Source organism: Globicephala melas, chromosome X (genome assembly GCF_963455315.2).
Source record: "Globicephala melas chromosome X, mGloMel1.2, whole genome shotgun sequence".
Classification (NCBI taxonomy): domain Eukaryota; kingdom Metazoa; phylum Chordata; class Mammalia; order Artiodactyla; family Delphinidae; genus Globicephala; species Globicephala melas.
The window spans coordinates 86,028,938-86,042,235 of NC_083335.1; the positions used below are offsets into that span (position 1 = coordinate 86,028,938).

At 37.8% G+C, this 13,298-nt stretch overlaps 1 protein-coding gene across 6 annotated transcripts in view; it reads right to left on the reverse strand.

The window, feature by feature from the left end:
• The window catches only part of JADE3 (jade family PHD finger 3), a 151,983-nt gene that overhangs the window by 50,789 nt on the left and 87,896 nt on the right, over window positions 1-13,298 (reverse strand). For 5 of the 6 annotated variants that reach the window (XM_060292765.1, XM_060292764.2, XM_030849843.2 and 2 more), the window contains one exon: window positions 3,209-3,366. The exons of the other annotated variant lie outside the window; for it this stretch is intronic. In XM_060292765.1, the coding sequence (XP_060148748.1) occupies window positions 3,209-3,366 (158 nt within the window). The remainder of the gene's footprint in view (window positions 1-3,208; window positions 3,367-13,298) is intronic. 6 annotated transcript variants of the gene reach the window in all.

The window sequence follows — 13,298 nt, forward strand, 5'->3', positions numbered from 1 at the left end:
ATTCAAATTTCTCTTCCAGTATCATCACTTTTTATTTCTTTAAATGTTTGGAAGAATTTTCCAGTGAAAGCATCTGGGCCTGGAGGTATTTTTAGGGAGAGTTTTTAATTACAAATTCAATTTCATTAACAGTTATGGGGCTCTTCAAATGATTATTTCACACTGGGTAAGTTGTGGTAATTTGTTCAGGTAACCCTCAGGAAGGCAGGAAAAAGAAACGAGAGAAATAAAAAACAGAGAACACACACATACACACATAATAAAATAAAATGGCAGACTTAAGCCCTAACATATCAATAATTACATTAAGTGTAAATGGTCTAAACCCATTAAAAGTCAGAGGTTGGCAGAATGGATTAAAAAACATGATCCAAATATATGCTGTCTACCAAAAACACACTTAAAATATAAGCATATAAGTAGGTCAAAAGTAAAATAATGGAGAAAGATATACAGTGCAAACGTTACTCAAAAGAAAGCAAGAGTGACAACATTAATATCAGATTAAGTAGCCTTCATAGCAAAGAAAATTACCAGAGACGGGGAGGAATATTACATAATGAAGAAACGATCAGTCCACCAATAAAACATAGCAATAGTAAATGTATGTGCACCAAACAACAGGGCTGCAAAATATCTGAAACAAAAACTGATTGAACTGAAAGGAGAAAAACACAATTCCCCGATTATAGCTGGAGACTTCAACCTCTGTCAGTAAGTGATAGAACAGACAGAAAATCATCCAGGATATAGAAGAACTCAACACCATCAACTAACAGGACTGAACTGACATTTATAGAGTGTTCCACTCAGCAGCAGCAGCACAGGCATTGTTTTCAAGCACCCACAGAACATGTACCATGATAGACTGTATCTTGGGTCATAAAATAAACCTCAACAAATTGAAACAAATTGGAATTATACAGAGTGTTCTCTAATACAATGGAATCAAAACTAGAAATCAGTAATAGAGAGGTAAGAAAATATCCAAATAAAGTATAATAGAGAGATAAGAAAATATCCAAGTAAAGTAAAAACCACACTTTTAAATAAAAGAAGTCCCAAGGGAAAAAAAGAAGGTGAAAGAAGTCTCAAAGGAAAAAATACACTAAAGTGAATGAAATGAAAATACAACACACCAAAATGTGTGGGACATAGCTAAAGCAGTGATGAGAGGAAAATTTTTAACACTAAATGCTCATATTGGAAAGAAGAAATGTCTCAAATCAATAAGCTAAGCTCCCAATTCAAGAAACTATAAGAAGAAGAGCAAAATAAATCCAAAGCAACTAAAATAATTGAAGTAATAGAGAGAAGAGCAGAAATAAATTAAAAACAGAAAAGATAATGAAACAAAAAGATGGCCTTGTGAAATGGTCAGTAAAAATGACCAACCTATAGCAAGTAAAAAAGGAGATAAAAATTGCCAATATCAGGTATGAAAGGGGGGATACTATTGTTTCATTTGCTTTAAGTGTACTCATAATTGCTCACTGAACCATTTTTATGATGGCTGCTTTTAAGTCTTTGTTAGATAATTCTAATATCTGTCACCTTGGTACTGGCATCTACTGATTATCTTCAAGTTGAGATCTTCCTAGTTTTTGATATGAGTGATTTTTTTCACTGGAGATTGGACATTTTGGGGATTATGCTATGAGACTCTGGATCTTCTTTAAAACTTTTGTTTTGACTGGCTTCCTCTGACACTGCTCTGGATGGAGATCAGGTTGGGGGTGGATATCATCTCATCACTGCCAGGTGATTGTATATGTCCTGGTTCACCATTTGGCCTGTGTTGACATCCGGGGCAGGGACTCTTTGTTACTACTGGGTGAAGCTGAGAGTTCTGGTTTCCCATTAGGCCTCCACTGATACCTCCTTTGCTGGGATTGATAAGAGCACCTTACTCCCTATGTGGCCTCCACTGATACCATGGGGTGGGGGGAGCAGGTGTCCTCATTACCTCTAAGGAGTGGTGAAAGTCTCCTCTGATAGTATGATAGATGGGAGGGAGAGGGATGCATCATTAATGCTGGTTTAAGGTGGAAGTCTAGGCTCCCCAGTTACTGCAACAGTATATAAAAATACTGACAATAAGGACATGAAAATGCCTGACTCCTATGTTCATTCATGATGCTGTTGTGATTTCTAGGAGGATGGTGGCAATGATGATGAACTAGTAAGGGTCCATAAGTGTACTGGGCAAGACTGTGAAGTTTTCCTTAACAGAACATAGACAGTCTCTCTGTGGGTGGGACAGCCTGGGCTTGGGTTTTTAGAAGTGATTTGACAAGCATTTCTGGAATATGACTAAGACCTAAGAACCTGCTGCTAGGGGCTGAGAATTCAAGAATGTGGTCTCTGACCTTTAAGAACCTAATATGTACTAGAAATAGATAGCTATACAATGAGATGTACCATTTCTCATAGTAACCAGCAGGTCCTACCAGCCCCTTTATCTGATTCTATTCCTTCCCTTTCCTTCCTTCCCTCACTCACTCAAACTTATACCAAGCATTTTATTTCATGCTGGCCTTTGTGCAAAGCACTGGGAACACAAAGACCAGTAAGAAAAAGTGGCTTCCAAAACCAGTCATTACTCTTGAGGAGCTAAACTTACTACTTCCTCTGTCAGAAAAGTCCTCTCCTACTTAAACTTTCTTCTCAGGTCTTTGCAAATGAAGGCTGTGTGCTTATGGTCAACCTAATTATTCCAGTTACCCCCTTTCATTGGGGTTTATGCATTTTACAAACTCTGTATGTTTTGGTGCTCTGTTTACAGATGCTATCACTATGAAGCCCCTATTAAAATGAAGCAACTTGTCATGCAACTTAATAGGGTTATTATGGGGTTATGTAATTAATGTTCTGCTTCTCTTCAAAGGCTAATTAATAAATGCTACTGATTATTGTGTCAGACTGGGAAATCTTGGTCTCCAAAACCTTATAATTTCAGATTGGACTTCAAACAGTTTTATCCTGTGAATAGGTACATATATTATCCCTAAATAAACGACCTTGACTTCAACTACTGACCTATCCTAGGCTGGTATAATCTGCCATTGGTCTGAGTGAATTGCTGAACATGGTATGTGACTTTGCATTATAAATGTTTAATTAGCCACTCAAAGTCTCTCCTCAAGCAGCACACAGATAACCATAAGAGCATTCATCCCGTAAATCAAAGATACAAGCATAAAAATACCTGAGGGAAGGCTGTGGAACAGCGTCTGGACTGGCTGGTACCTGGACTCCCTTTTCCCATTCTTCCTTCCATGTATCCGCAAAGAGGTAATAACTGTCAGGATTAATATGGTGAGAGTCTGGAAGTTTCATCGCACTGATAAGGTCCTTCCGGAATACCTGGGAAGACGTTGCATACACCTTGAGAAGATCATCACTATGGAACTAACACCATTTAATGTTCTCCTTTTAAAAAGACCATCCCCACCCACTCTGCACTTCAACAAGAGAGACATCTCTTAACTTCGTAAATGGCCAGATCAACTTCTATTTGTAAAGAGTCTGAAGTATTGACAGGGAAGCCAGCTTGTTCTGGATTTAATAAAGAGTAAAGGGGTACTTCCTGAGTTATTTTTCTGGGCTCCTTGAATTTAAATCAACAATACAGGTTACTCTTAAAGAGTCTGCGTAAAACAAACAATCCTTAACTCTCTCAAATTAAGCAACAAGTATCCTATGATAACTTATAATCCAGAGGAATGGATAAAGATGTGGTACATATATACAATGGAATACTACTCAGCCATAAAAAGGAACGAAAGTGGGTCATTTGTAGAGATGTGGATGGACCTAGAGAGTGTCATACAGAGTGAAGTAAGTCAGAAAGAGAAAAGCAAATATCGTATAATAACGTACATATGTGGAATCTAGAAAAATGGTATAGATGATCTTATTGGGAGACTGGGATTGACACATATACATTATTGATACTATGTATATATAAAATGGACAACTGATGGGAAAATGCTGTATAACACAGGGAACTCACCTAGTGCCCTGTGGTAACCTAAATGGGAGGTAAGTCCAAAAGGGAAGGGATAACTGTATGTGTATGGCTGATTCATTTTGTGGTGCAGTGGAGGCTAATACAACATTGTAAAGCAACCATACTCCAATAAAAATTAATTTTAAAATAAATAAATAACTTATAATCGTTTATTTAGCTATCACCTAATTTTAAAATTTACTTAGACATAATTTTAGTCTTACAGAGAAGTTACAAAAATAGTACAGAGCTCCCATATACCCTTCACATAGTTCCCTCTAATGTTAACATCTCACATAACCAGAGTACAATTACCTAAACCAGGAAATTAACATTACTATAATACTATAATTAATCTACAAAACTTATTCAAATTTTACTAATTTTTCCCCTAATGTCCTTCTGTTCCAGGATTCAATCCAGGATCCCACACTGCAGCAGCTGTCATGTCTCCTTAGTATCCTCCAATTTGTGATAGTTTCTCAGTCCTTCCAGACCTCGACACTTCTGAAGAGTACTGGTCATATATTTTATAGAATGTCCCTACAATCTGGGTTTGTCTGATGTTTTCTCACCGAGGTTATTCAGTTTTGAGCAAAAATGCCATAGAAAGGTTGCTGTGACCCTCTTATCCCATTATATCAGGAATGTATGATCTCAATGTCTTATTAGTGGTGATGTTAAACTTTATCAGTTGGTTAAGGTAGTGTGTCTCGCTGGTTTTCTCAGCTGTTAGGTTACTATATTTTCCTTTGTAATTAATAAATATCTTAGAGGAGATACTCTGAAATCATAAAAACATCCTGTTTCTCCTCAAACTGTCATGGACTAATTTTAGCATCCACGAATAGATACCTTGCCTGTAACAGTTATTACTGTGGTATTCTAATGGTGATTTTCTATTTCCCTCAGTTCTACATTTATTAATTGGAATTCCTCTGTAAAAGAGACCTGCCCCTTCTCCCTTATTTATTATTTGTTTGTTTGTTCATTCGTTCGTTCATTCATTCATTCAATTATTTATTTATATCATTATAGACTCATGGATCTATTTTATTCTTTGGGTTACAATTCAGTATTATTGTTGTTTATTTTGATGCTTAAATTGTTCCACCTTTGGTCACTGGGAGCTCTTTCAGTTTGGCTTGCACCTGTGCTCTTTTGACACATCCCACCCCTTTTTGAGTATTTCCTTAACTTCCTGCATTACAACATACCCCAGGCGTGTTAATATCCTCCACCTGATTATAAAAGCTATTGATTTTTATATGTTAACTTCATATCCTGCCACCTTACTAAATTCTTTTATGGCCTGAGTTAGTTTTATCATTGACTTTCCTAAGGTTTTCTAAATATACTATTGCATCATCTGCAAACAGAATTTTGCATCATCTTTACTTGGTCTTATGTCTCTAATTGGTTTCTCTTGTTTAACTGCACTGACTAATACCTCTACTGATATTTGGAATAGTAATGGGGATAGTGGGCATATCTGTCTTCTCACTGAAATTAGTGGAAATGCCTCTAGTGTTTCCCCATGAAATAAGATACTAGGTTGAAGACTATGTCATATTTATGTTATAATGTTAAGAAAGTATCTTACAGTTCCTATTTTCTTGAATGTTTTATAATGCCTAAGTACTGAATTTTATTAAAGACTTCTTTAGCATATATGGAAATAATTATATAGTTCTCTCCTTAGATATATTAATATGCTATATGATAATATTAGATTTCTTAATACTGAAACTTGCATTTCTAGAATGAATATCTATTTGGTCATGATATATTATTTTCTTAATATGGTATATTCGTTTTCTAATATTATTTTTGTATCATTCTCATGAGTGATATTTATCTGCAGTTTTCTTTCTTTCCTTTTTTTGGTATTGTCTTTGTCTTTTAGATTTAGGTATCAGCGTTTTGCATGCTTCATAAAGGGAATTAGGACATTTTCCTTGCGTTACAATGCTCTAGAATAATCTGAGAATTATTGGGACTATCTGGTCCCTATGAAACCATCTGGACTTGGTGCTTTTTAGTGGGGTAGTTCCTTATTAATTTTCTCTACCTTTTTGGAAATTGATCTCTTTAAGCTTTCTACCTCCAATGGGGTCAATTTTGGTAATCTGTATTTCCATGGTAAGTTATCTATCTTATCCAGGTTTTCAAATTTATTTGTACAGAGGCTTGCAAAGTATACACAGTTACAGCAACCTAAGTGTCCATCGACAGATGAATGGATAAAGATGTGGCACATATATACAATGGAATATTACTCAGCCATAAAAAGAAACGAAATTGAGTTATTTGTAGTGAGGTGGATGGACCTAGAGTCTGTCAAACAGAGTGAAGTAAGTCAGAAAGAGAAAAACAAATACCATATGCTAACACATATATATGGACTCTAAAAAAAATGGTTCTGAAGAACCTAGGGGCAGGATGGGAATACAGGAATAAAGACGTAGATGTAGAGAATGGGCTTGAGGACATGGGGAGGGGGAAGGGTAAGCTGGGACGAAGTGAGAGAGTGGCATGGACTAATTTATACTATCAAATGTAAAATAGATAGCTAGTGGGAAGCAGCCACATAGCACAGGGAGATCAGCTTGGTGCTTTGTGACCACCTAGAGGGGTGGGATAGGGAGGGTGGGAGGCAGATGCAAGAGGGAGGAGATATGGGGATGTATGTATATGTATAGCTGATTTACTTTGTTATAAAGCAGAAACTAACACAGCACTGTAAAGCAATTATACTCCAATAAAGATGTTAAAAAAACATAATGGAAAAGAATATGAAAAAGAATATATATATGTATAACTAAAGTCACTTTGCTGTACAGCAGAAATTAACATTGTAAATCAACTATACCTCAATAAAATAAAAAAAAATGCTTTTCCAGGAAGAAAAACAAAAACAGAAACAAAGTATAGACAGCTCCACTTTGCACAGCAGTGTGCACAGGGGTGAGGAGGACACAAATGATATGCTTACTGTGGCAGCCAAGAGGCTCCCAGTGTGAGCCTTAACCTTACCCCTGGCAAAGGATCCCTAGCTGTGTGGAAAGTTCAAAGGCCAGAGGTAGGGGATGATGATATGGGTACAGCTAAAACTTGGACTTAAAGAGACAAAGAGATTCCCTATAGTCCATTTTCTGCACCTTAAGCACAGTCAGGTACTGACAATATGGGAATGAATACCCATCTAAAGTTTGATGTACAGTTATCCTCTGACTGAACGGGCTCCTGCGTGATTGACAGGCACAGAAATGTACTCACAAGCCTGGGAACATGACTTAAATTGCTGTGGCAACTTAGGCTTTGTGATTCTGCCTTTTCAAGAACAGGAAAGAAGAATGCCATGAGTTCTTCAGCTAACCTGGTACTGATTTCACTGATGAAGGCCCAGTTAATGCCTAAACAATGAGGGAATAAACTTTCATATAAAAGCATACATACACTGATATATACCTCACCTACTAAGTGCTAATTCTGAAAAAAAAATCAAACAACCACTTGCAGGTTTAAGGTAAATGTGTCTACATCTCTGGATTATCAAAGGAAGAGATGCCATCAAGCAAACATTTTAGCCTTTAATGCTAATCAACGTTCTCTGAAGAGAAACACTGTCCAAGTTATGTGTAACACGAAAGTTGAAGCACAGTGCATGGTACAAGAAAGCAATTAATTCTCAGTTGGTGTAGTTCTGTTTAAACTGACATTTCACAGAGTACAGGACTGAACTATCACATAATCGAATGATGTCATTTAAATGCATAAGGACTCATTCCATTTGCTATTCTGCAGGGACAACTCTACAAATGCCTGTTGGTTTCATTTAGGGAAGATTTAGAATGAATAATATGACCTGAGCAGGAAACCAACGTTAAACATGCTGGTGTCGAGGTGGCAACAAAATGACTTTCCTACCAAGAATCCTAACCAATTAAAGTTAATTGGGTACTGTGCAGGGAGAAAGCTAAGTCTATAGGAAACAGAAAACCGGTGGTTTACTACATAATGCTTTGTATAAGGAGGTAAGAGAGGATCACAGACATATCCATTAACATGTTTTGCACAGAGCTCAGTGTTCTGGGTGGCTAGTTGGAGAAACTGAATCACCATTTTGCTGAACACTCTGATCCATTTCTATAAATTACCAGAGTGCCTTTAATGAGACAGTGGTTAAGACACGGTGGCAATTTACAATTGTGCTCAACTACTGCCTGTGGGAAATCCTACCTTAGCTCTGCAAAGAATACTAGAGCCAAGTATTTTTCAACCTCATAAAATATTTCATTATTTTCCATACAATACACTTCTCAAAATAAATCAACTGATTGCAAAATCATGCTTTGGGATTAACAATAATCACACAGCATAAGCCATGTCTTCATACTTGATATAACTGCTTATGAAAGTCTGTTTTGTAGAGTTTCCTAAGTAGCCTGGAAACATATTGCAGTGGGCTGAACGGTGGCCCCCCAGAAGATATGTCCACATCCAAATTTCTGGAACCTGTGAATGTTACCTTATGTGAAATGGGATCTCTGCAGATATAAATAACTTAAGGATTCTGAGATGAAAGGATCATCGTGGAATATCCAGGTGGGGCTTAAATCCAATAAAAAGTGTCTTTATAACAGAAAGGCAGAGGGAGATTTGAGACAGAAGAGGAGAAGGGATTATGACCATGGAGGCAGAGACTGGAGTGATTCATTAATCCACAAGTCAATAAATGCTGATAGCTATCAGAACCTGGAAGAGGCAAGGAATGGAATCTACCCTAAAGTCTTTGGAGGGAATGCAGTCTGGCTGATTTTGGACTTCCGGCCTCTAGAACTGTGAGAAAATAAATTCCTGCTGTTTTAAGCCACCCAGTTTGTGGTAATTTGTTATAGCAGCCCTAGGAAACTAATACACACATTTACCAAACAGAAGAGTAACTTGAAGACTCTAGACAAAGAGGCCAATGAAATCTGGCCCTTGTCCATTGCTTCAGAAATAGTAAACTTCCAGGGAACAGGCACTCTGTGAAGTCTGGGGAACCTCGGACTGCAGAAATACCAATCAACTCATACCTATTTTTCTTAAGCAAATGAAGGCTAAATCCAATGACTACTGTAAACTTCCCTTCCACCTTTAGAAAAAAATAGACTTACATGGTAAGCCTGATTTCAATTTTACAAGCTAGCCAGATTAAACAGCATCAGATCCAAGGTTTCTAGAGAAGCATTTTTACTCAAGGCAGAGTGCAAGAGTCTGCCTTATCTTGCTGTAGAAGTCAAACATTTCAAGTATGAGGCAGAACATAAAATGCTGAAGAGGGGATAGGAATTTAAGTTCAGTATTCAGGAAGATATCTGCGAAGTGATATGAAATACATTTACCAGACTGGTCTCATGAATCTGCTTCTGGTAAGAAAAGTCATTTTTAAAGGTTTATAAAATAAACACAGGCAAAATAGTTACAGTGTATCCTGGGTAGAGGTATGAGCTTTATATACATATAGTGGCACACACATACATGCATATTTGTATATATTTTCATAAACAATAAAAGGATAAACGAAGAACTAAAAAATAATAATAATAAACAGCACAGAGGAAAGGGGAGAAAATAGGGAGAAGAGAGACAAAAGCTGAATCTTTCTGAATGTATTTTGTTTCATAGTTCGATATTTGAACCAGGTAAATGTTTTATATGGTAAAAAGTGAAATTAAAAATGTTTAGGGGACTTCCCTGGTGGTGCAGTGGTTAAGAATCCACCTGCCAATGCAGGAGACATGGGTTCAAGCCCTGGTCCGGGAAGATCCCACATTTCACGGAGCAACTAAGCCCGTGCACCACAACTACTGAGCCTGCGCTCTAGAGCCTGCAAGCCACAACTACTGAGCCCACACACCTAGAGCCCGTGCTCCACAACAGGAGAAGCCACCACAATGAGAAGCCTGTGCACCACAACGAAGAGTAGCCCCTGCTCACCACAACTACCCCGCTCGCCACAACTAGAGAAAGCCTGCACACAGCAACAAAGACCCAACTCAGCAAAAAATAATAAATAAATAAATAAATTTATTTTAAAAAATTTTCTTTAGGACTTCCCTGGTGGTGCAGTAGTTAAGAATTCATGTGCCAATGCAGGGGACACGGATTCAAGCCCTGGTCCGGGAAGATCCCACATGCCGAGGAGCAACTAAGCCCGTGCGCCACAACTACTGAGCCTGTGCTCTAGAGCCCGTGAGCCACAACTACTGAAGCCTGCATGCCTAGAGCCCATGCTCTGCAACAAGAGAAGCCACCACAATGAGAAGCCTGCGCACCGCAATGAAGAGTAGCCCCCGCTCTCAGCAACTAGAGAAAGCCCATGAAGCAACGGAGACCCAATGCAGCCAAAAATAAATAAATTTAAAAAAGAAAAGAAATAGGAAAAGCGTTACAAAAAAAAAAATCTTTAAAGAGAGGAATATGGGTCCCGGGACAGACTGCCTGGATTGGTCTACTGGTTTCACCACTTACTAGTTTGGGAAGCTGTCTAAATTCTCCATGTTTATTTACTTATTTGTAAAACAAGGATAAGAACACTTACCTCATAGGGGTAGTTGTAGGGATTAAATAGGTGAATTTATGTAAAGGTCTTAGCATGGTATTGGGGTCATTGTAACTGCTAAATAAATTCTAGTTGCAGTTATTTTATTATCATCATCATAGTCTCAGCTTTAGTTCTAAAAGCAGAAAGAAGTATATAGCTGAATTCTCCTCTCTAGTCCATAAAGTAATTGTTGATGGGTAAAAGGAGATGTGAGTTCAGGGCTCAACTAAAACATGCATGGTTTGACTCCCAAAGACAGTGTTCCCAAGCAAGAGCTCCATCGAGAACTTTAACCAACATTCTATAGGTCATGCGGTAATACAGAAACTTCACAAAATGAAACATGGCTATTCGTTGCTAAATTAAAGATTGTGAATGAGGGATCTGGATGTTGACATTGACCTAGGTAATGAAGTTGAGAAGTTTTACAAGTTCTTAACTGTGTGCCTATTTTATATGCACTGGTAGTTTCCCCAAAAGTTCCTGAAACAAAAATGCTTTGTACTTACCAGATATCTGCTCATTTATGGTCAAAGAGGGGATTCACAGGCTAACATACAGCCCAGAAGCTATGCCAAGTCCAACAGTGCATGCACATCTTGGCCTCTCAGATGCTTGCAGAAACAAAGGAGGCCTCACTATGAATTCAATTAGAATATCAATGCTTAACCTGCCAGAGCCACAAAATGAAAATGCCCTTCATGGACAGCTCTGGCTTTTACTGTTCTCATTAACATCTCTCAGTGGGCAGTTTCTTATAAGCACAGCTAGTCTGAACATTACTGTGACATTTTTTAGAGGAAAAGCCAAAACATGTGCTTCCTGTATGACACAAAGGGGAACACTGTCTGGTCCATGTATAATGAAGCAGAGAGATTGATCAGTTTTGATTCATAGTCACTAAATCTGAAATACATAACTGACGACAAACAGATGTCACCCCCAAAGCATTAAAAAACAGCTGCAAACACGGTAACTCTATTTAATCAAGAGGAATTAACCATAAGTGATTTTCTTAGAATTATACAATCTTAAGGCAAGAAAAGATTTTTCAGGTTATCTAAAAGAATCAACCACTTAAAGCAGAGAAAACCTAGCAAAGAATACAAGCTTGTTTTTATATCAACAAAAGTAGCCAGTGTTGTCAAGATACTGTGTCCCACGTTGGTTTTTCCAATGAAGCAAAACTTATTCAATTTCTAAGTTTAAAACTTTAAAAATCATGGAAATACTTTTCAGATAGTTTAAATAATTCTTAGGTTTCTTATAAAGAATAAATAGGACATTTCTGATGGCTAATGGGCTGACATCAACTGGAACATCGATTTCCGTAAAGCAATGTACTTTTGGGCTGCTTAGGTAGGTTTGATTATTCTCCTTACCCTGTATCAGAGGCATATACATCCTGTTAATGGAGGAGGAGGAACAATTGAGTCTGACTTGGAGATGTGAGCAATTTTCATACAAGAGATGACAACTGAGGTTTGCTTTGAAAGTTTTTCTCCCATTCCTCAATGTCCCTTTTTGTGCAGTAAGTGTGCATTTGCAAGCTTAGTACTTTTTATCTGCTGTGGCTCAGAAAACCAAATAATCAAGCTTGTTAGAAATACAGGTAAAGTGATATAAATAGGCTCTATTTGAGAGTATGCAGTGTTCTCTGCTGAGTTAAAATATATGAGCTTTCACTCTGTTGCTATGAAAGTCTTAGATATAATAAATGAGACTCTGGGCCTAGAGAAGATATGCAGTCAATCTTTTAAGATAGGTTGATATATTTTATAGACCAGTCAGACTAATATTAGGTGAAAATATGCAGGCTTTTGAGAAAGAATAAAAGACTTTTTAATATATTCAAATTGGTCATCTAGTACTATGAGCTTTTTCTAGGGCAATTAGCTTTTTAAAAACATCTTTTAGAATAGGAGCCCTTTTGAGAATCAGATGAAGGCTACTAGCTCAGAAAAAAAATACACATAAAAACATACCCTTAAAAGTCTGTATACAATTTTCAGAAGGTCCCAAAGCCCCTGAACCGTATGTGGAATTCACACACCCCTAGGAAATACTCCTCTAGAGGATAACTCAGGGAGGCACACACAGGAATCTCACCAAAGCACTAAACATCAAAGAAAATATTTGTCTATCAATGCAGCCAATTAAGCCCCAGTGAAAAAGATCATTTATATTGCACTTCAATGACTAAAAAATAAGGTTTCATCTTGGACCTGTAGAGAGTCAGAAAAAAGAAATTCTCATCTTTACAAGAAGAAAAAGGCAGGAGAGGCAGCAAATTAACGAGTTTTTGTGAAGCCATTAGAGAAATGAGTCACAGGACAAATAGTCAAACTCAAAGAGAGGCAAGCACGCCTGCAGGGAGACACAGGACAGGAGCATTTCCTTACTTGGGGCAGAAGCCACAGCAGGAACATTAAACTAGAAATTCTGATGAATCTCTGGGGGCTAAGTGGGGCCTACTATGAGAATATGAAGTTTCTGGGGGCTGTAGTCATAGGGGGTTCCCACCTTCTTGTAAGCTTTTTCTCTAGAAACCCAGGAGGCCACTCACAGGGAAGATGGGGGAGAACCTGGAGAAAAAGCTCCCCCAGTGGTGCTGTCTGGGTCGCTGGTGCTCAGTGTCCTGGCTCCCTTATTGAACAAAAGGCTTCATCTACAGAGGAAGGATTTCAAGTGAGG